We start from the raw sequence: 22,613 nt of genomic DNA, 5'->3' as shown, positions 1-22,613 counted from the left end.
GGGGGGTTTAGAAAATCAATGAGATGAAGCTTTAGCCAAAGATAAAATCTTCGTTTGATTCACTAGTTTAATCATCAATGCAAAGATGTTTTCAATATTCTTTAGTAAATTAGTTATAATTGTCGGTGCCGCACCTAGTAACCAATTTCTTATTACATTGTCAATACTAAAAAGGAAGCTCATTGAAATTGTTTTCCTTACTAATAGACAATCCTATAACTTCGTGCCTATGATTTAGCTTGTCAATAGCATTAAAAACGAGAAAGACCTAATTCTAACCAACAAACACAAACAAGCGAGATTTATTTAAATTAGGTCACATATCCACACAGCATAAATTGCTTACATATTTTATATCCAATTATGTTGTTTGTCACAAGCATTAGAATCAATTAAACAAGTATTGGTTAAACTATTTTAATTGATAAGACAAAAATTCTAAGTTATCAAATATGAGCTCTATATTCAATAAGCCTAAATATTTATAATTAAACTAGAAGAAATATAAATATTAAAGAAAAAAAGAAAAGATGAAGAGAAATTAGATTTCACAAACTTTTAAAATCAAATCTCGATGTTGCTTTTATAGAAAAAGAGGTTTTAGCAATCACTAATTTTTAAAAATATGTTAAAGAAACTTATTTCAGAAAGTAGGTTTTTTTTTTTTTGAAAATTATTGTTCTAAGCTGCTTTTGGAGAGAAAAAGGAAAATGAGTCCTATAGGGCAACTTTTCACTATTGTGTCAGTGAAAACGCGTCTTACAAGGCGGGCTTTTAGCCCTGTTAGCTGAAAGCATGTCTTATGAGATGCGTTTTCACTGAAAATTGACAATTAGCTCTTTTTGTTAGGTGGTTAAATGTTAGTGTTTTTATCTTTAAGTCTTAAGTTCGCCTTCTCTCCTACTCATATTTGTATTTTTTATTTCATGTTTTAAGCTTTTTATATTTTAATTAATATTTTTAACACATAAGTTTTTTGGCTAGATGACTAGATAATTGGGATTTCTTCCTTAAGTCCTAGTTTGATTCCTCTTATAAATATTTTAATAAGTATTTTTTATTTAATGTTGTTTCAAGGTTTTAAATTAATTTTTTAATTAATAAATATATTATTTTCAAGTTTTTAAATTAATAACTCTTTTATTTATAAAATCAAATAATAAATATGTAATTATTTTTAAAAATATCAACTAATTCTTTAGATATATTTTTCTTTATTTATAATATTTATATGTGAAATATTAATTTTATCCACCTATATTTTGAGGTATGATGATTTCTAATATTATAAAATCAATTAATTATTTTAGATATCACTGTTTTCATCTACATTATGGGTATGATATTTCAAATATTTTTATATGTGAGATATTTTAAATAATTATTTCAAATACGCATACAAAAATATATAATATGTCAATTTACTACACTCATGATATGGATTTAAAATAAATATTACTCATATAAAATTATATTTACTAAAAATAATGGCACTTACAATAATTATTTGATTCTATAAATAAAAGAGTTATTGATTAAAAATAAAAAAACTTGAAAATAATATATTTATTAATTTATAAACATTAATTAAAAAACTTGAAACAACATGAAATAAAAATACATATTAAAATACTTATAAGAGGAATTAAACTTAGGACTCAATGATGAAATCACAATTATCTAGCCATCTAATCAAAAGAACTATTGTGAGTAAGAGAAGAATTAAACCCGAGACTCAATGACAAAAAACACTAACATTTAACCATTTGACGAAAATAGATGAATTGATAATTTTTAGTAAAAACCTTTCTTGTAGGACGTGTTTTCAGTTGACGTGACTAAAAGCGTGCTCTGTGGGATATATTTTCTTTTCTCTATCCAAAAACAACGTAAATTAATAAATTAAAAAAAAACGACCTACTTTCTTAAATAAATTTTTTCATCATATTTCTAAAAATTAACTGCTTAGCAAATCCATGAACCAGAAAAATGCAAAAATAATAAAAATTCGTTAAAAAATCCAAACCCTCTGCTAAAATATCCCATTTATAAAGTTTAATTAACCTAGATTAAGTGCTTGAGCTAAAAGGGAGAAAATATCGTTGCTTTTAGGAGTTAAGGCGGCCAAAGTTGTTGCACAAATTAACACTAGTGGCTGGGGCTCACACATGCCCATGCCATGGCACCAAATTTTCTTCTTCCATACAAGCTGTAGCGCCAGCTTTCTAAGTTGCGTCCCACACCTCTTTTTCTCCTATTCGTATTTTGTTTAGTTTTAATTCCTTACTTCACTTTAAACTGTCTCCAAATTTACACCTTTTTTAACTCTCAAAACATCTCATTAATTAATAAATACTAAATCATGAAAAATTAAAGCATAAATATTTAAAATGTTAATGTATGCAAATGTCACATTGATTATGCAAATTAAGCTAAAAATGATATTTTATCTGAGAATCAATGAAAAGTAAGTAATAAAAACTTAAATTATGTGATGTATGAGTACTTATCAAGAAGAAATCAAGCTCTCCATACATGACTTGTGTAATACTCTTAATTTGGATTGGTGATAATCTTAATTGAGCAATGCTACACTCGATGTTTGAAGACACCAACGATAACTCTAATGACTCCATGATATTATATTAAAACTCAGAGCTATTTTGATTAAAGGAGATGAATGACTAACCAAAACCGAGCTCAATGTACTCATCATCAAATGCTAAACTGAGCTTAATGTACTCATCATCAAATGCCAAAAAAGTTTGGCTTTAGGTATCAATACCTTTAAATAAGGTATCTATATTCTCAACATTCGTAGCATTGACTGGAACAATTGTGTCTTTCACAATGTATGCACAATAAAATAAAATAAAAAGTTCCCATTTAATTCCTTTAGAATTTTCAAAATTTTAAGTTAATTTAATGGTACAATTGTATTTTGACACTCCTAAAATTTAAATTTCAATTATGTCATCTTTAAAAATGAAAATTTTACATTTTAGTCCCTTAAAAAATTATAAAATTCTATGTTAATACAATGACAAAATTACTTTTTTAAATCTCCTCAAAAATTATAATTAATTCGACCATTCCAAAAAAAAACTCTAGTTTCTCTTGCCAACTACATTCTCTTGTAAAAATGGGTTAGCAACACCATCATTGTCATTAATATCAAGCACATTGCTAGCATCCACATTAATGGTATCCATATTCTCAGGCAAAACAATATTTAGTGGATGTACCACTAGTTTCCTCATAAGGTAGTGGGTGTATAGAAACATCCTAAACTATAAAAGGGCCTTGCTCCTCACGATCCCTGCTATCAACTTTGCGCTAGACCAGTCTAGTTGTTCTTCTATTTGCATTGTTGTTAAAAGCTCCGACATTATCAGCAAAAAACACTTGGTTGGGGTCAATGGTTGTTGCATGGCCTAGTTTACGTTCAACGAAAGTAAGTTTCTCATTGATCATGTGCTCAATCTCATTGTTGTGTACTGCACAATTCGTGGGCGCGCGTGTGCCCAATCCTGCCATGGTAACGACGGGACCTACATATATTTGTATCGTAAATACACCTCACATTATAGGGCCATCTTTACTCTTCACGAAACATCCTGCTAATAAGGTTTTCCAGGATCAATGCAGATCCTCACTCTTAGGAAACAAATATTAAGAGGGAAAGTTTCTCGCCATTCTACAGAGATAACTTCTTCAATATTGTAGCCAATCTGTACACCAATCTCATAATATGAACGGTACAAAGAGGAAACCCCATATTTGTACCCAAATCATCACGAAGTGAGGATAAAGGTCATTGATCGGATCATCTTGACACCATGCATCAAAGATAAACAATTGACCATCAAATGAACACAAGCTCTCCTCATGAATCAACTACCTATAGCTCACTTTTGAAGTGAATGATGTAGAAATTGTCTTCTTTTCCTACAATAGTAATCCCCCCCTTCAGGTTCCATGGTTTCATTGATCAATCTTGTTATTGGCTTGCTCATACTAATTACCAAGATTCGTCATCGGTTTGAGCTATGAAGAGAGTCAATTATTTTTGTTTTTATTAATATTGAAAAATTCAATTTGAACTCATAAATAATATTTGATTTTTTTACAAGGTTTCATTGAACAAATTTGACTAATGTGTTTTAATTTGGATTTAAATGTGAAATTTATTCAAGTATTGGAATTTAATCCTTTTAGTTGATTTGATTGCAAATTGAAATATTACATTATAGTCTAAGAATCAAATAATTTTACAATTTTTAAAATGCTAGCATTTTTGAATTCATCAATTCAAAAGTTAGCATTTATAATTGATTTGTTTGGAAAAATTAAATCTTATAAATTAGAAATAACTATAAAGGAAGAGATATATTAATACTAGATTCAATATAAATATCATTATAATTGTAAAAATTTATTGATAGTTTTAATAAAGTAAAAAATTTTAAAATATAATTACAATTAAATAAAAATTATTTTTAAAGTTTTTTTATCTTATAATGGAACCATGTGAATTAAATGAAATAAAATTGAGGAATTTTAAAAACGATCATATTTAAGTAGAATTTGAAAAGAAAATTCAACTCCTAAAATTATCTATAAAATTACTCATTAAATTTAAAATTTTCCAATATATTTACTCAAATTTTCTTCAAATCTCTCACCTAAAACACCTAATTTTCTTTAAATAATGATGATTATTTAGATTATTGTATATAATTAATAATCAGATCTGATTTGAAAAAGAAACCATTTTGAAGCTGATATGAAAGACCCAATGTCTTCCAAAAATAGCAAGTTCCAATGAAAGATCCAATGGCTTGAAATTTTGACATTGCCCATATTATGAATTACTCAACATAAAACATTTCGTGTGCAAAAATGGAAAGCTATCTTTTTGGTACATGAAAAGGAAAAAGATATTAACCATAAATAATATATAGCATATTTCGATTTTTAACCAAAAAAAAAATCTCTCCCTTTAAATAAAATTTAATGCAATGTATATGCATTTTAAAATATAAAATAAGCAAAATTTATCTTCTTTTTTTTTTACCAAAATATTGAGGAAAAAAGTGGCAGATAGCATTCGAATTTTTAATGGACCAATCGAGCATGAGAATTGGCAAAAATCATAAGAGAAAATAGAAAAAAAAGGGCAATTCCAAATAAAGCATATGAAAAGAAAAGAAAAGAATTAAACCTAATCCATTACCAATAGGCAAGGTAACCAAGCCATAAAGCATAAACCAAACCTAAGAAATCCTCTGGACTACTTAAAAACTAAAAAAAAATATAATAAAAAAGAAGCAAAATTGAAAATTAAAGTTTTTGTTCCCTTTGGAACTCAAAATAGAAAGGGGCTTTAAAGTTTTCAGGCTGCTCCTGTGGGGTGATTAGAGAGCTGAACCTCTGATTGCTTCTTTGCTCCCTCTTTACTATTCTTCTCTCCATAGAAGTAAAAGTAACAATATAAACCGAGCTGAATCACACCAAATATTGCTCCTAGCCCATTGCTTACCTACAAACATCCACAATACTCACATTATTAATTTAGTTAATTAATTATTAGTATCATCATTATTATTTTAGTTTTTAATTTATTACCAGGAGGAAGAGATCAAATGGTATGAGGCCATAGATGGTCCAACAGATGCCATTAGATAAGCCTGCGACTGAGAGCCAGAATGGCATATACTCCACACTTTTTGTAGTGATAACTTTTTTCTGTTAATACAATGCCCAAAATCAAAGACGGTTAAATATGTTTTCCACCATGCATATATCTGATTATGGATATGAATATTTAAAAAGAAGATTTTTACCCAGATGCCTAGAGGCGCAGCATACATAATGATGTTAAAAACATCAGCTATAATTCCAACGAAAAGAGATCTGTGTTTATCGAAGCAGAGCATTGCAATGAGAACAACGGCTACTGTCAAAGCTGCTTCAGCCAAAAGGATATGAGCAACACGAAGCTGAAATAACAATAAAAAAAACACAATATTTAAAACCCCAAAACCACATACCAAATATTGATGCGTAAGTTCAATCTAACACATGTTCTCATCCTAAAATTCTACCAATAATGATGCCTACGTTCAATCTTTATACATACACACAGTGAATTTGTTAAAATAGAAAAGAATGTAAAGGCCAATAAGCATGCAAATTAAGGTTCATGTATAATTACCCTTTTCTTCCGATCATTAGCATAAACCACGTATACGGTTAAGTAGAGCAACTCAATGACAAGGCCAACGCTGTTGATGGTCAAGACTAGAATGTTGTCCTTTTTAACAATGGGAAGACCATAAAACATCCAGAAAATACAGTTCAGAACTGTGCACAAATAGGGGTATGGCTGAAACTCCTCAACTGCCTTGTTCTTATAAATTCGGAAAAAAGTTGGCCTATTAACATATATTCACAAAAACCAACAATTGTCAGTGAGAATTTTGAATCCAAAAGAAAAAGTTATGAAAAAGAAAAACTTCATTATATATATTCACATATTCAAGAAAAAAACTCAATTTATAGGTATATTTATATAATCGTTTATCATTCTATATATACAACATCTGGAAAAGGAATAAAGAGATTCGAGTCTATAATACTTTTAGAATTATAGTAATAAATTTACTACGGACCAGAAAAAGAAATTTGTTAAGCATTTTTTTTTACCAGCTATTCGTTAAGCTTTTAATTAGGTAAATCTAAAATAAAATAATAAATTCATAGCAAGATAATTAGACAGAAGATGCGTACACTGGCGAGAGGAAGAGGCCGAAGGAGATGACATTCCCTGCAAAACAATATATAAATGTATAAATAAACGAAACAACTTCAAACAGAAAAAAGAAAACTGAATAACCAGTCTTCGATCTTCATAGAATAGTAGATTCGTTAATAACGTAAAAACTTAACATGATAAGCATTTAAGTACATATTTACTTAATGAAAAACTGAAGAGAAATGTGAAAACTCTTATCAAAGCTTTTAAACTCGCAGTAAATCTAAACGCATTAACGTCAACTCATCGCTTATCATGATGAAATTCAACAAAAAGCAATTAAAACCTCTAAAATCTCCAAAACTTAACCTCATGAACACTAAAGTTCATATTTACTTAATGAAAAACTGAAAAGAAGTTTGAAAACTATATTGGCTTATTGAACCAAAAAAAGAAAGGGAAACGATTAACAAAACATCGATCGCCATTGATCAAAGCTTCAAAACATCTTTAAAGCTTCTAATCACGATCAAAATAAAAAAAAAAAAAAAAAAACTAATCAAAACCTCTAAAAGCTCCAAAACTCAACAGAGAAACATAAATTACCAATAATGCCAACGACATTGCGAGCAAGTCCCATCTTCGAAAGCTTAAGCAGTAACGAGAGAAAAGGAGAGGAGAAATTGATGAAGGATGAAGGATGAAGGATGAAGGATGAAACAGATTTGAAAGTTATATATAAAGCAAGGGATAGAGAAGGATTTTTAGTTGGAGTAGAAATCCGCGTCGATAAGATTTTACCTTTTTAAACTAAAATTTCTTTTTTGAAACACGAAATTTTAATTATCCACTAATCCTAATTAAATTCTAATTCCTTTTTCTTTTTCTTTAAAAAATTTGGTATTATTTTTTGTGCATGCAAATTGCATGGCGTCGTGGCTTTGGATAATTGGGGAGAACTGGAGAAGTAAGACGCGGCGTTTAAATCGTTTGTGTGTTTGTTGTTACGGAGGATATTCATTCGGTGTTGGATTTCATCTAAATTACCATTACTGCCATTACCTGAATATCCATGTATTATTATTATGCGTGGCGAAAAAGAATTCGAGAAGATTTTCGTCTTTCCAAATTTCCATTTCGCCAATAGAATTTTGCCATGTCAGCTTCAGTTAAGATTTTACAAATTATTAAATTTATATTTTCTTAATTTTATTATTAGAATTATTCAATTATAAATTTTAAAATTTTCAACTATTCGGATTGCGTTTGGATACTTTTGATAAATATTCAAACTGGTTTGACTCAGTTTGAAATAATAAAATAATAAAAATATTAATATTTTAAATAATAAACAGATTTTTTGGATTGAGCATTTATTGTTGCTTTTCCTGATATAAGTTCAATTAACTCAAAATTTCAACATTAATCACCTTCAATTACTGTAATTAGTCTATCACAATATCAAATTTGATAGAATATATCAAATCTATAATTAATACATATATAATGCTTATCCACAGTGGGTACTAATTAAGTTATTAAATAATTAAACCATCTTTGTTTTAACAAATTAAGCAATTATTATTTTGAGGTATAATTATTTTTATATGAAATAAAAAATACATATTTCTAATGAGATTTAATTCGAGATACCATAACATTCACTTTTTATTTTATTATTTGAACCAAAGTAGTATTTGGTTTTAGTGTCAATTTTAAATAAATATATTACATAATTCTTTTACCTACATCGTGTGTGTCCTATAATCTAATAACAACGTGAAACCTACACGTACATCATAAATAGATTTTATATTATGATTAAATAAATTAAATTAAATATGATAAAATATAGTCTTTTATATTAAAAATAGGATAAATTTAAAAATATATATTCGCATAATTTTGGTTAATTTTCTTTTTTTTTTACAATTGAACCATAAAAATTATAGTAGAGTAATTAACTTCTAACGTTTTGATCACTCGATTGTTAAAAGTGTGGCAAACTTAATAGCGAAACGACCTGACATGTTAAGTTTGTCACATAAGCACAAAGTATCATTCATATATTATCATAAAATAAGAAAATAGAAAATAAAATTAAAAATTAAAGACCAAAACCTTAAAATTGGCGGCCTTCAGCTTATTTGTTTCTTTCTAGACACAACAACAATGAAGCAAAGGAAAAAGAAGAGGATGACAAAGAAGGAAGGAGAAGGAAAAAATGGTGTTACCCGATTTCATCCGGTTTGTTTTTTATATGGAAATTTGATTGATTTAAAAATGTCATGGTCTAATGATAACCCAAGTAGAAGATTTTTTTTTATTGAGAACACTTCGGCCATCAATTTTGTAATTCATGTAGGTTTTTTAGTTATGATCTGCCCATGACACCTCGTGCAAGAGTTGTGCTGCTTGGGCTGTTAAGAAAAATTAGAACAATAGAGATGGAGAGAAAGAAGGTGTAGATAATGTGATTATTTGCTTTGGTTGTTACGTTGATGTTAGTTTGGATGATGAAGTGAAGTTTTTGGGAGAAAAATGAGATTGAATGATTCAATTGGTTTGTGGAGTAAGGTTTATCTTGTATTAATTTGGTTTCTTAGTGTAGGTTTAGAGAGGTTAGGGTTGCTTTTTGTAAATGAAGGTGAACCAAATGCAATATGGGTTGTGATGGGATTTTGAGATGAAATTTAGAATATAAAATTCGAAATTGAGTCATAATGTGAGAATATAACTTATATTAACAAATAATCTAAATGGTTCTTTATCTAACAAATCGAAATTGAGCAAATCAATTAAATGACTATTATGTTATCTATCAAATCCAAATGGGTATCGGAACGGATGACTCTCAAAAGATAAAAATATAGGTGTGATTATCTAGACTGACAAGACATTGAACATGACCCAAGTAGATCGAACTCCTAGATCTATTTGTAGATTTATTCACTTATGATATTCATAGTATGGCTTACCTCAATGAGTAAGTAATTAACTATGCGTGCGTGACTTGTATACTTTAATGTATGAAAAGCTTGAGTTTAATTGATAATAGAGCTAAAAATTAGCACGTTGGGTATAAGACTTCTACATGGCATGACCTTGTTTAGAATAGTGAAGTTCATAACCCTATAAAAGGTAAATAGTATCCTCTTATAGGTATTGCATGATAGATAGAAAAGTAATATGGTCATAGGTCATTTGTTTTAGGAAAAATTATTAAATTGCTATTTGTTAGTAACCGCTTTTTTCATGAAGGAAAATGTAATGGTTACCATAAGATAAAATAGGATTATATTAGGTGAACGAATTTAATCCAAAGAGATTAAGGATATCCTATGAGGGTAACACACATTTGATAATGTCAGTGGATGAGAACTTAATGAGTTGCTTTCGTAATGATATATAATTGGGAGAGTTTAGTCATGACATTTTTAATGGATTGACTCATTAACTAAATAATGTTGTAATTAATAGAAAAAAAGTCAAAATTTAATTAGAAATTATTTGAGCCCTAATTATATATGTTCAATCAATACCTCTGCTAACTCGATATAACTCTTGACAGTTTGCATTTGAACTGATGCAATGAATAAATAAAAATGATGAATTAGAGAAATAGATCGCATGTATCATATTTACAGTGAATGTGTTTTCTCACTACGAAGAATAGATGACTTGGATATTAAATTAATTTTTTGAATTATTATTTAATTGATTGTAATTTAATAATTGAAGTTCAAATAGAAATTAAATTAATTAGTTATTGCAATATTATTGAATAAGACCATTAAATGAGTTATTAGGTTGGTTAAGTTATATAAGTTGGTTTAAAAGACTAAAGAAAAACATATTATTGTACAATACATGGATTATTAAAATATTAATTTTTGGCTTCTTCTTATTAAGCTAAAATTGTTGTCTTTTTTTCTCTCTATAAATAGAGACGATGGGTTAGGTCAAATAAAACAACACAAAACGTTGTTACACTGTCAAATTTTAGTTAGATTTATTCTACAAATAAATTTTATTTTTGCGAGAGTTTGTTGTTAGTTTCTAGCCCATAAAGAGACATTGATCTTCCCCACTTGAATATCGATATAGTTTTTATGTGTTTGTTAGTCCAAAAATTTAGAGCCTATACTCTAAACAAACCTAGGGTTCAAGAACAATAGAGAAGATTGTATTCGTAGAAAGTCAAGAAAATGACTTACACTACCTATTTCAAAACACAGATACAAATTTGATAAATAAATTTATTGCTATAAATATTACAGTTACTCAATTTAAAAAAAAATAATATAAAAAAAATCTCTTTATAAATGGAATTTTCCCAACATATGCTTCCTCCTTATAGGCCGCTTCTACCTTGGAAAGACCTTGAAGATTGAGGACCTATCGCAGCAAATGTGGTCTTGTGACCTAAGACATAAAAATAGTTACTATAAATAGCTTTCATGGTATATGCAAATTAAAATGTGATGCATTAGAAAATTAATGCATAGTCAGAACCTGATTTAATCATATGTTCTCACTCACCTCCCCCTTATAGATTCTCTTGTTGTAACATTTTTTCCTATCTTTTTTTGTTGACTTGACCAGTAGTAAATTCATTAGCTTCCTTCTTCCTATTTTTATTAGGCCTCCCTGGTGGTCTTCTTCTTCTTCTTAATGCAGGAGGCAATATTGGCTCAATGTCTTCAAATGGAGCCTATTGTTTTGAACCATTACTAGGACAAGTAGGAAAGAGGCATATTTCAGAGACTAATTTTGAATATAAGCATATATCTTTTACTGCCGTATGTTCAGCTTGCCACCAAATAACTTGGACGAAATTTTTATCTTTTCTATTTCTTTTTTTTTTTTGCTCAATCAAGGTATAACAATACCGCATTTGCAGCAACGAAAAATGCAAGCATACCCTCAACAAAATAGACCCATACCCATGATAAAAAATTACGCTCAAACAAATAACCACAAAAGACACCCACAAAATTCCCAAAATCCCCTACTGTTAAAAAACCTTCAAAGCACCAAAAATAAAAACTAGCACAAAAAACTCCGTTAGACCCCATAACAGCATACCAACATGCTTATACTAACATCATAGTAAAATTCCAAAATTCACCACCATGCTTTAAACATACCAGGCCTTTTTATTCTAGCAACTGCTAAAGTATCTGCCATTTCGTTACCATTCGGCTCTGCAAATGAAAAAGTTACCTTACCCACACAAGCAAGACTCCTTTCCAAATCAGCAAATGTAGCTTGATGTGACCAAGGTCTCCTAACTTTATCTAATAACCAATTATACACCACCAAAGAACCCATTTCGACAATAAACGAACCAGTTCCCCTACACCCAATCTCAATGATTACATCCAACGCAATAATTATTGCTCCTAAATTCAGCTGAATCTGTAGCACAAGCATCACTTGGCCTCGAGAATAAAGCTCTTACAATTCCTTCCTTATCTCTTAGCACACCTCCATCGCCCAAAGCAACCTCAGAAGTTTTACCGCTTACTTTAAATTTCAGCCACCTACAAGGAGGATAACTCCAACCCCTTGGAATAGATTTAGAAAACCTGCTCTTGTACGGACAAAATCACCATAATCTCTCTTCAACCATATACTCATCGAAAGCAGTTCTTACCCACAATAATGCTCTCATCTTGGAATGAAAAATTTGCGTATCCATCGACAACACCTTTCTTTCAAACACATCTCATTCCTAGCAAGCCAAATAGACCAACAAGATGCCTCAATTGCAATCAACCACAAACTTTTGCAAGAACCATGAAGCTTCACATTAAAGCATAAAGAGTAAAATTCTTCAAAACTACTAACCACTTACCAGCCAACATCCACCAATTAAAAAACCTCCTCCAAAAACAAAAACAAAATTACATTTAAAGAACAAATGGTCCGCACTCTCCCTTTCTCATTCACACTAAGGGCAAACATTCAATATGGATTGCAGATACACCCCTTTCTTCACTAAGAAATCCTTCGTGGGAACTCTGTCAATAGCTAACATCCAAATGAAGTTACGCACCCTTGGAGGAACTTTTAATTTCCAAATTTTATCAAAAGCAAAAATGGAGTCATCCCCATCTCCCTCAATCAGCAATTTAGATAACTTCTTCACTGAGAACTCACATTTACTATCGTGCACCCATAATAACCGATCCTCTACTTCCTCGGCCAAGACCACACTAATCACCCTTTCAATAAGGAGACTAAGAATCCCCAATTCTCGATCTAACAAAGGTCGAACAGAAAAATCATCCCATTTAACATTGCTAAAATCACTACTGTACGAATAATAAAAAACTGACTCGTTTTAGAGTTTTGCTAATCGAAATATCTAGGAAAATCCAGTTTTAATGGATCATTTCCACACCAAATATCCACCCAAAACATCATCGACTTTCCATTCCCAATCTTTCACTTAAAATTTTTATTTCTCATCCATCTAGCTACTCTAACATCAAACGAGTTCTCAACAATCTCTCTCCAAACTGCCGACATTTCTTTAAACTTATTCGCTCTAAATCTCCAATGTTGCACACTGGTGCCATACTTTGTTAATATAACTTTACTCTACAACGACTTTTTTTTAACCGCTAAACGCCATCTCCATTTTGCTAGCAAAGCTTTGTTCTTTATCGCAAGATTCACCACTCCGGCACCACCTTTTTCCTTAGGACTACAAATCTATTTCCAGCAAACTTTCGCCATTTTTCGTTTGCCATTAAAACATCTCCACAAAAAATTTCTCCTTATTTTATCAATATTTTTTATTACTATCACTGGCGCCTGAAATAAAGACATGAAGTAAACAGGCAAAGTCGATAAGACTGCGTTAATCAACACAACCCTGATAGCCCACGACATACTTCTACATTTCCAACCCCACCATTTTTTCTAAATCTCTCAACCACACTATTCCATGTAGCAACTCTCCTCAGATTCGCTCCCGATGGAATTCCCAAATAGCTAAACGACAATACCCCAATCTTACATTTACATATAACTGCCATACGATAAAAAATTTCTCGTTCACACCAAACCCCACAATACATGATTTTTTGAAGTTAATACTTAAACTTGAAAAAATCTCAAAACAACGAAGAATGAATTTCATATTTTCCATCACCTTTTCATCAACCTTCAAGAACAAAATAATGTCATCTGCAAATTGTAAATGTGAAATCATCTGACCTGGAAGAACTTCTTGAATTCCTTCAATTAATCCCATCACCCCTGCTTTGTCCAACAACAAATGTAATACTTCCGTCACTAGAATGAAAAGAAATGGAGATAAAGGATCTCCTTGACGAAGACCTCTACCAAAACTAAATTCATTTGTGGAAGATCCATTAACAAGAACAGCTGCTCTTACCATTGAAACACACTCCATTGACCATCGAATCCAACGATCGCCAAATCCCATCATGCGTAAAACTAATTCCAAAAAATCCCAACGAACACAATCATATGCATTGGAGAAATCCAGTTTGAAGATCAAATTGCCCTCGTTTCCTTCCATTTTCTTCATCGAATGAATCACTTCATTTGTAATTAAAATACCATAAAAAATCTACTTACCTTTGATAAAAGCGCACTGTGTCTCACTGACTAGCTCTCTAATTACCTCTCCTTAACCTACGAGAAAGAACATTTGCTACAATTTTATACAAAGAACTAACTAAACAAATTGGTCTAAAATCTGCAGTTTCATACGGGTTATCAATTTTGGGAATAAGGGCTACAAAGGAACATTTGATGGATCTTTCAAGCTTCTCAGATCTATAAAAATCTAACATCATTCTAAACAGATGTTCTTTAACTATATTCCAGCATTTTCGATAAAAACACATGTTAAAACCATCCGGACTAGGTGCTTTCGATTCCTCACAACTCCATACTGCACCTCTAATCTCCTCCCTTGAAAAAGGTTCCTCCAGCTTCTCGACTTCTATATCCTTTAGTATCCTAAAATTGAGCTCCATCTCCATCTTCCAATTTCTCGAGCGACTTTGGAAATGATTTTTAAAGAAATCATACACTCTCTTCTTTAACTCCCTTGGTTCATTACACCAGAATCTCCCGATTTTTATTCTGTATACAATCTTTCTTTTTGCTTTTATCTTCACAGCTCTATGGAAAAAAGTTGTATTCGCATCACCTTCTTTCAGCCACATCATTCTAGATTTTTGTCGCCATATCGATTCATTGAATTTAATTGCATCCCAAACATCAAAATTCAATCTTTTAAGCTCCTCCAATTCTTTCTCGCTCAGCTTCCTCTGATTACTAGTTTCATCTAACACCTTAATCCTTTCTTTACACTCTATTATTCTATTATCCAAAAAATTACAATTATCCCCATTTCATTTCTTAAGGACACTCTTAAGTTTTCTTACTACTTGCCCATTCAAACTGTACATGTTAGACCATTCCTTCTCAATCAACCCCACACATTCTTTTTTCTTAAACTACGCATTGGTAAACTTGAATGGCCTAAGACCCCAATCAACTTCTTCATCTGCTAGTAAGATGAGTATATGATCAGAAACAGATCTCTTTAACCCCTACTGATGTAAATCTTTGATCTGGATCAACCAGAATTCTTCCATCAAAAATCTGTCAAGTCTGCTCCTTTTATTCTTCTAACAAAAATCTATCAAGTCTGCTCCTTTTATTATCCGAGCCATATCATGTGAACTTCTTTCCAAACAGCGGCAAGTCAATTAGATTTCAATTGTGGATAAAACTAACAAACTCTCTAGACCCCTTCTCTGTTCCCACACAATTGCTCCTTTCACTTCTACATCACACCACATTAAAATCTCCTCAAACAATCCATGGACTTGAAAATTGTTTTCTTAAATATGTTAACACCCCCCATAAAGTTCTCTGTTCAGACCTATTGTTAAGGGCATAAACATTTATCAACACCACTTCTAATCCCTCATTTACCCATTTTCCTTCAATTACAATCAATCTTTTATCACTCCATTCTTTGGATAACTTGAATTCATCTTTATCCGAAATTGTCAACAGCTCTCCCAGCCTTTCAATTATAGCAGCGAATCAGAAATCATCCCCCTAAAATTTTCTCACTACATCCATAGTCACAAATTCTAATTTTGTTTCCTGGAGAAAATAAACATTCACTATTGCCAAACGACTTATTCTTTTGACATATTCCAGTTTCACCTCTGACCCTAACCCCATTATATTCCATGATATAATTCTCATGACCCCAAACAATTCAAACAAACACTACAAATACTTAAACAAGAATTCCAAACTTAGAAAAACTCACCAAAATTTAAGTCTTTGACGCGACTATTTCCTCCATTTTCCTCTCTCTACTGCCCTTTTAATCTTCTAATTTCATCAATTTCTTCTTCCACATCCCCCCTCATACTGAAACCCAACTTCTTCCCTACTTCCCAAGTTCTCTTTGCCTCCCTTAAAGTGACCCTTCTACAATTGCTAATGTCTGAATCAGATAGCGAGATATTTGCTATTGTTTCTTCAAACCTTGTTATCGCTTTACCCTTCTCTAACTTCTCATTTCTATCCCTTTTCTGTTTTTCTTTTGTCAACAGGACACCGACCTAAATTTTGTGCATAAAACGAATCCTTTTATTCAACGACTCTTTCTTCCTTCTATTTTGGTTAATTTGAAAAAGTTCCTCTTCTATTTCTAATTTTTCTTCCGCTTCTTCGAAGCTCCTGCATTCAAAACAATTATCACCTCCTTCAATAGCATTTGGGCTATTATCACTCCTTAGGAACTGCCTATCTTCACCTGTAAAACCCACTCTCAGATCCACACTCTTTTGTTGGCCAAGCCTCTTTTTTGGGTCCACTTGGATAAGCAGACCCATGTTTAACATATCCTCCTTAGCCCTAACCAATTCTTTATCATTATCCACATCCCCAACTGATATTAATTCTTTATTCCCAATTAAATTTTCTTCTGACAATATTCCTTCAATAGACAACCCCATGCTATCTTTTTCTATTTCACATTCTTCAAGATTGATTGTTAAAGCACCCCCACATCATTTCGTCTAACCTTCGAAAATTGTTCTGATTCTGTTCTGGTCCCCGACTCAACTTCCGGTGTTTGTCCTTCCTCCTCCTCCGGCTGGCCCCTTACTTTCAAAAGAATTTCATTTTTCTATTCTAACAGACCTTTTTCTTTAATTCTGATCGGAAACTGTCAATCACCAACCTCTATAATTATCAGTTCATCAATCTAATAAGGCTGATTGATCGAAATCAACATCCCCATCCGCTCATAACTGCTAGAATTATTCCAGCTTTCTCCCATTGATATCAACTTCCCCCAGAAATCTGCCACTCTTTTAGAAGTCTCGTAATTCCAACAATGTAATGGGATACCTGCAACGTCGATCCATGCTACCCTCTTAGACAGAAATCTCTTTTCCAACCATGGTTCGATTTTTATAAAACATTCCTTCAGATAAGCCCAATCTTTTTGTTTCAAAACTTCCATAAACTCATTATCCGGAACTTCTATAAGAAAAAATCTTCCTTGAATTCTCTTAACAGATATCTCCTCGAGTCCAAACTTAGACAATCTTTCAGCCATACTTCTTGTGTCGCTAACGGTCGCTGATTCCCCCACCAAACATCGTTGAAGTTTCCCTAGAAGTTCTACTTCCACAAAACCTTCAACTACTCTCACTTAGTTCCCCTCCATTCCAAAACAATTCCTATTTTTTAACTGATCATCCTTTGAATTCCCAAAAGTTTCTCCTTTCTCGCTTACACTTTTCTCATTTCCTTTTCAATAAGTCTCCTTATTACTGATTGAAATTGCATGAGTATTCTTTTTTCTCCATATCTTCCTTCCTTTGAAGCTAGCCATTTTCACCCCAATTCTGTACCCTAGAATGACGAAACCATTAAGTCTTTCTATTGCCCGTTGAGCATCCGTTACACACGAAAATCTCACAAATCCAAACCTTGATCCAACTTTGCTTTTCTTATTCAAAATAAAAGCATCTTTTACGACTCCATAGAAGTTGAATAACGTCCATAATCCTTTCCAGTGCATGCTTGCCCGAATATTATTCACAAAAACTGTTATTTGGAGAGTTTCACGAGCCATTTGGAGAGTTTCTTATTTTTCTAATATGGTACCTAAGCTTTTTTTTTTAAATTCGATTATCTTTTTTATTTCTTTTTTTTTTTAAAAAAGAAAAATATTCTAACAACACTATGAAAATCTTTACATGCATATTTGTATTAATTTACTTGGAAAATATTTAAAAGTCTTTTTTGCTTTTTTGCCTTTTGACATATATATATAAACGATCAAACTGTTGGTCTAGCCGGTCCATTGCTGCCGGAGAGTTGCAGCTCAGATGGCTTGACGACGTCGTTTTCATCATCGTCTTTCAGGGCAGACTTGAAGTAGCAAGCATACAGAATCAACTGTATTGCTCCAGAGAGTGCCCCCAATCCATTTCCAATCTACATCATCAACCAAACATATTAAAATTTATTAAAACAATGCTTCACCTATTTTTTTTCTTTTCAAAATACATTTTATTACACTCGAACAAGTTATTATTACTTTATATATGCCTAAACACTATAAAAATAAATAAATAAATTTATCATAAAAAAAAAGTCTAAAATGCTTTTTGAGCCATAAATTAAAAGTTAACTACAAATCAGAAGTCAATAACTTAACATGTAAAAAAAAATCTCTAAATAAATTCGTATTTTTTTTTAGGTTATTTTAGCTTATATATTCTTACCAATATATAGAGATCAAAGCGAATGAGGGCATATGTGACCCAAATAACTCCATTAAGAAAGTTGGCTAATGAGAGGTAAAATGGCATGTATTTTACACTCTTTGTTTTAATCACCTTCCTCTGTAAAATTAAAAAACATATATATTATATTAAATTGATAAAAAAAAACTAAAAATTATAACTTAATTATTTCCTGAGGGATCAATTTATTAATTTAGGGATAAAATCTAAATTATCATTCATAATGTATCAAATTTATTTTCTAAATTTGTAAGTGCAATCCAAAATTATAATTATTTGATAGTTCACAAGCATTGAGAGTATGAGAAATGTTATATTTATTTTTAATTTTTACTACATCTTATAAAACATTTGTCGAACCTTAAATTTACTTGTAGAGTCTAGAAAATTGATAAATTATGTATGCAATAATTTTTAAAAATGATATTTATAAAAGGTGAGTATTTGATCAATTGACAATGTATTTTTGTTATTCTACAAGTAGCCTTAAAAAAATTGATATGGGCCTTTTTTTAATATTTTTTTATATCCCTATAAGACACTTATCAACCCCTTATCGCTACTTGTGTAATCTAAAAGCTCCACTTCCAATGTACAAAATAATTTCCCATTTATAAAAAGAGAAATGCAATTGACATATTATGTTTCTTCTTTTATGTTCAATAAATATTAAAAATACTTTAAGGATAATATTTGGTACATTGGTAATTGTAAGTTTTAATTTCACAAGCAAAGTTGAGAGTTTTTTCATGTGACTTTAAATTGTGTTTAAAAGATTTTAAAATAAATAATACGTGTGACAAAATTTAAGTCCTACTTGTAGAATTAAAATTTCCACTACTTGTATTCCAAATAATTACCCATATTCTAAAATATATAGTTAATAAATAATTTTAACCGAGATATAAGCATGTATAAATGGATTCTAATTTTTATTTTTACAAAGTATGATAAATATGATTATCATCCAAATAGTCTAAATTTAGACCTTATGACCCCATTAATTAAAATCAAATAATATAGGAAAAAGAAGGGAAAAGATAAAAAGAAAAATGACATACCATAATGGTAAGAGGTGAAGCATACATTAATACTCCAAATATGGCACAAAGAATTCCAACAAGGTCCGATCTTTGGGCATGGGTTTTGCGCAATGTCAACGTGCATGCGGCTACAACACCCAAAAATAAAATCTCTAGGGCAAGCCATCCAATAACCTTGGCCTGCAATTTCAATTTTATATATAAAATTCAATTCATGAACATGTGTAGGAATGATGTATGGAAGAAAAGGTTAGAAAATGGGTGGGAAAGTGAGGTACTCGGCCTTTATTGGGGGCATAAAGGAAGAAAATGGAGAGATAAATGAGCTCCATTGCAAGTCCAATGCTATTAATGGTGACAACAAGGACGCTATCGGGATGAACCATTGGTAAGCCATAGAATATCCACAACATGCAATTCATTGCAGTTGCTATGTAAGGATCTGGCTTGAATTCCTCCACTGCCTTCTTCTTGTATATCTTCACAAATGTTGGTCTGTCATAAATAAAATATAATCCATAATGAAACTCCCCTCTCTCTCTCTCTACCCATGTGGCTAAATTAGATGAAGAGAAAAAAAATCAAAAGACTGTACAAGTGGGTCGTGAAGAACTATGGGGGTGAAACACCTAGAACATACCTTTACTCCAAAACATTGGGCTTATCTCAACTTGTGGGTTTCATAAGGACAGCAAACAAAGACTATTTATTAATTATTTTGTTAAAGGAATTAAAGTATTCTTATTATCCACATTTTCAAGAGTTTTCATGCAAATATAAACAATACAAAAGAAAATGAAAAAAGGGTTTTGAGGGAGAGATTTTACAGTGGTGATGCAAACAGGAAGAATGAGATAACATTTCCTGCAAAACAAAACTTCACAAATAGGATTCGGAATACTAAACTCCAATAGGATAAACATTAATCACTAAAGAAGAAGAGTTTTTAGACCGGAAAGAACTTACCAATGATCCCTACAATAGTTCTTGCAGTATCAGCAGTAACCATCTTTCAAGCTTTACTTGGTAAAAAGGAGCCAAAAATGAAGAACCCGAAACAAAGAATATCAGAATATGTCCTAAATGAGAAGTTAATTTGCCTTTACCGACTTTTATATATGGCTGGTTAGGAACTAAATTGGATTACCATGTAATGATAAAGCAGCCAGTTAAATGCTTACACATCATGTCATTGCCTACTATGGGCAACGTGGTAAGCTACTGAAAAAGGGTCTGAGTGGATAAAATGGTGGATGAATGGAATTTGAGTTCAAATTTTCTTTCTCAAGAAAAAAAGAGTGGTCAAATGGGTGTATTTCATGCCCGGATAAGTTGTACGGTCTAAGCAGCAGTGGACATTGATTGCACATTGTTTCAGATTTTGCAACCTATCGTGAATGGTGCTTTGAGTTTCTTGGGGGCACTTGAATCTTCGAGTGCCTTCACTTTAGCATTTTTGGATAAATGAAAAGAAAAGGGGGTTTTCTAGCTTATTAAATTCATAAGTCGAAATGATGATAAATGGGGGCCAAACCTCATACAAATCCCATGAGTAATCTTATGCTTAACTTCAGCGACTTATACCAACCATTGTTCTTTTTTACTATTTTTCATGGAAATGCAGTTAATCTGCACTAAAAACATAAATAAAACCCATCTAAGATATCTTTATCAAGATTAAACTATACCATTTTTAGAAAGATTTAGATTTTCAACTTATCGGTTGACAGTAAAATATCATGATTTTGAATAAATCTTTAGAAAAAAGGGCGAAACAATTAATTGTATCATATATTTTCAAAGTATCAGCCTCGTGATAAATTAATTTTAAATTTCAATACGTTTTGATTACATTAAATGATACGTAAAATTTTACGTGATATAACTTAAAATGAATATTTAAAAAAGTAAAATATTGTCACATAACTTTTAAAATTAAAAACTAAAAAAAAAAGGTGAATGATACTTTCTGTTTCGAAAACCTCAAAACCAAAACTTTTACAACATTAATTTTATCATATTTATTTTTCTTTTTTTTTCATTTTGAATTATGTCACATAAAGATATCATTTAACAATTAAATTAATGCTATATGTTATATCAGCAAAGTTCAATAATTTTAAATTTTTTCATTTATTGAGTTAGTATGCTTTTTAACACGATTAGGGTTTCTTGGTCTGCTTTGTAGCACAGTTTTTTTCTTAGGGTTTGGTTAGGGTTTTCTCAAACAAGGGATTGGGATATCTCGGTCGATAGGGGTGGCATGACTAGTGATAATGCAGTGGCTGAAGATCTCGCTACTCTCAATATTTTGGACGAAGAAGAAGTTCCATTGGTGTTGCTGGGTGACGCCGACGATGTAGAGTATCTTTATGATTTATGTTTGGTGGGGAGAGTCCTTATGGATAGCGTGGTGCATTTTCCGGCGCTAAAAAACACTTTAGCGGATTTATGGCATCCTTTGTGAGGGGTTTCAATAATGGAATTGGAGGATAAATAGATCATGTTTAGGTTTTATTGCGAGATAGATTTACAGAGAGTCGTGGATGGTATGCCCTGGTTCTTTAATCGACATCTTATTGTTTTTCATCAGCTAGTACGGGGTGAGGATCCTAGCATAGTTCCCCTTTGGGAAACGATGTTTTGGGTACAAATACACAATATACCAAGTGGTTTCATGATGGAAGGGATGGCTCGCCAAATTGGAGATTTTATTGGTAGGTTTTTGGAGTATGACACATCTTTGGTGACGAGGGGGTTTGGTCAATATATGAGAATACGAGTTTCTATTGATGTTGGGCTTCCACTTAAGAGAAAGAAAAGAATAAGTGCTGTTCAAAGCAGTTCCTCTTATGAGGTGTTCCAGTATGAGCGACTGCCCCTGTTTTGCTTTCTCTGTGGTCGCCTTGGCCATGGGGAAAGCTTCTGTCAGATTCGGTTAACATTAAGAAATCAACAAGTGGAGTTTGGATG

General features: G+C 31.3%; 2 protein-coding genes across 2 annotated transcripts; both read right to left on the bottom strand.

The window, feature by feature from the left end:
- Nucleotides 1-5,206: 5,206 nt before the first annotated feature.
- On the bottom strand, nucleotides 5,207-7,460 carry LOC108459877 (bidirectional sugar transporter SWEET6b-like). The gene is made up of 6 exons (XM_017759273.2): nucleotides 7,364-7,460; nucleotides 6,793-6,829; nucleotides 6,218-6,437; nucleotides 5,847-6,002; nucleotides 5,629-5,748; nucleotides 5,207-5,542 (listed from the first exon to the last, which is right to left on the bottom strand). Exons 1-6 carry the CDS (start codon nucleotides 7,395-7,397, stop codon nucleotides 5,396-5,398), a joined length of 714 nt encoding a protein of 237 aa, XP_017614762.1. The 5' UTR covers nucleotides 7,398-7,460; the 3' UTR covers nucleotides 5,207-5,395.
- A 3,542-nt stretch (nucleotides 7,461-11,002) lies between these two features.
- LOC108460421 (bidirectional sugar transporter SWEET4-like) lies at nucleotides 11,003-20,733 on the bottom strand. The gene is made up of 8 exons (XM_017759913.2): nucleotides 20,607-20,733; nucleotides 20,468-20,504; nucleotides 19,919-20,135; nucleotides 19,659-19,820; nucleotides 18,577-18,696; nucleotides 14,169-18,286; nucleotides 11,300-14,029; nucleotides 11,003-11,182 (listed from the first exon to the last, which is right to left on the bottom strand). Exons 1-6 carry the CDS (start codon nucleotides 20,647-20,649, stop codon nucleotides 18,128-18,130), a joined length of 738 nt encoding a protein of 245 aa, XP_017615402.1. The 5' UTR covers nucleotides 20,650-20,733; the 3' UTR covers nucleotides 11,003-11,182; nucleotides 11,300-14,029; nucleotides 14,169-18,127.
- Nucleotides 20,734-22,613: the final 1,880 nt, after the last annotated feature.

Source organism: Gossypium arboreum, chromosome 4 (genome assembly GCF_025698485.1).
Source record: "Gossypium arboreum isolate Shixiya-1 chromosome 4, ASM2569848v2, whole genome shotgun sequence".
Taxonomy (NCBI): Eukaryota; Viridiplantae; Streptophyta; class Magnoliopsida; order Malvales; family Malvaceae; genus Gossypium; species Gossypium arboreum.
Note: the sequence above shows the minus strand (reverse complement) of the source record. Positions and strands in the feature narration are given on the sequence as shown.

Coding starts and splice junctions, on each gene's coding strand:
- LOC108459877 (XM_017759273.2), bottom strand. CDS start 7,397: ATGGGACTTGCTCGCAATGTCGTTGGCATTATTG. Junction 6,003..6,217: donor CTAATGATCGGAAGAAAAGG/GTAATTATACAT, acceptor TTGTTATTTCAG/CTTCGTGTTGCTCATATCCT. Junction 5,543..5,628: donor CATTTGATCTCTTCCTCCTG/GTAATAAATTAA, acceptor GGATGTTTGTAG/GTAAGCAATGGGCTAGGAGC.
- LOC108460421 (XM_017759913.2), bottom strand. CDS start 20,649: ATGGTTACTGCTGATACTGCAAGAACTATTGTAGGGATCATTG. Junction 18,697..19,658: donor CTTCACCTCTTACCATTATG/GTATGTCATTTT, acceptor TTAATTTTACAG/AGGAAGGTGATTAAAACAAA. Junction 18,287..18,576: donor GCTTTGATCTCTATATATTG/GTAAGAATATAT, acceptor TTGATGATGTAG/ATTGGAAATGGATTGGGGGC.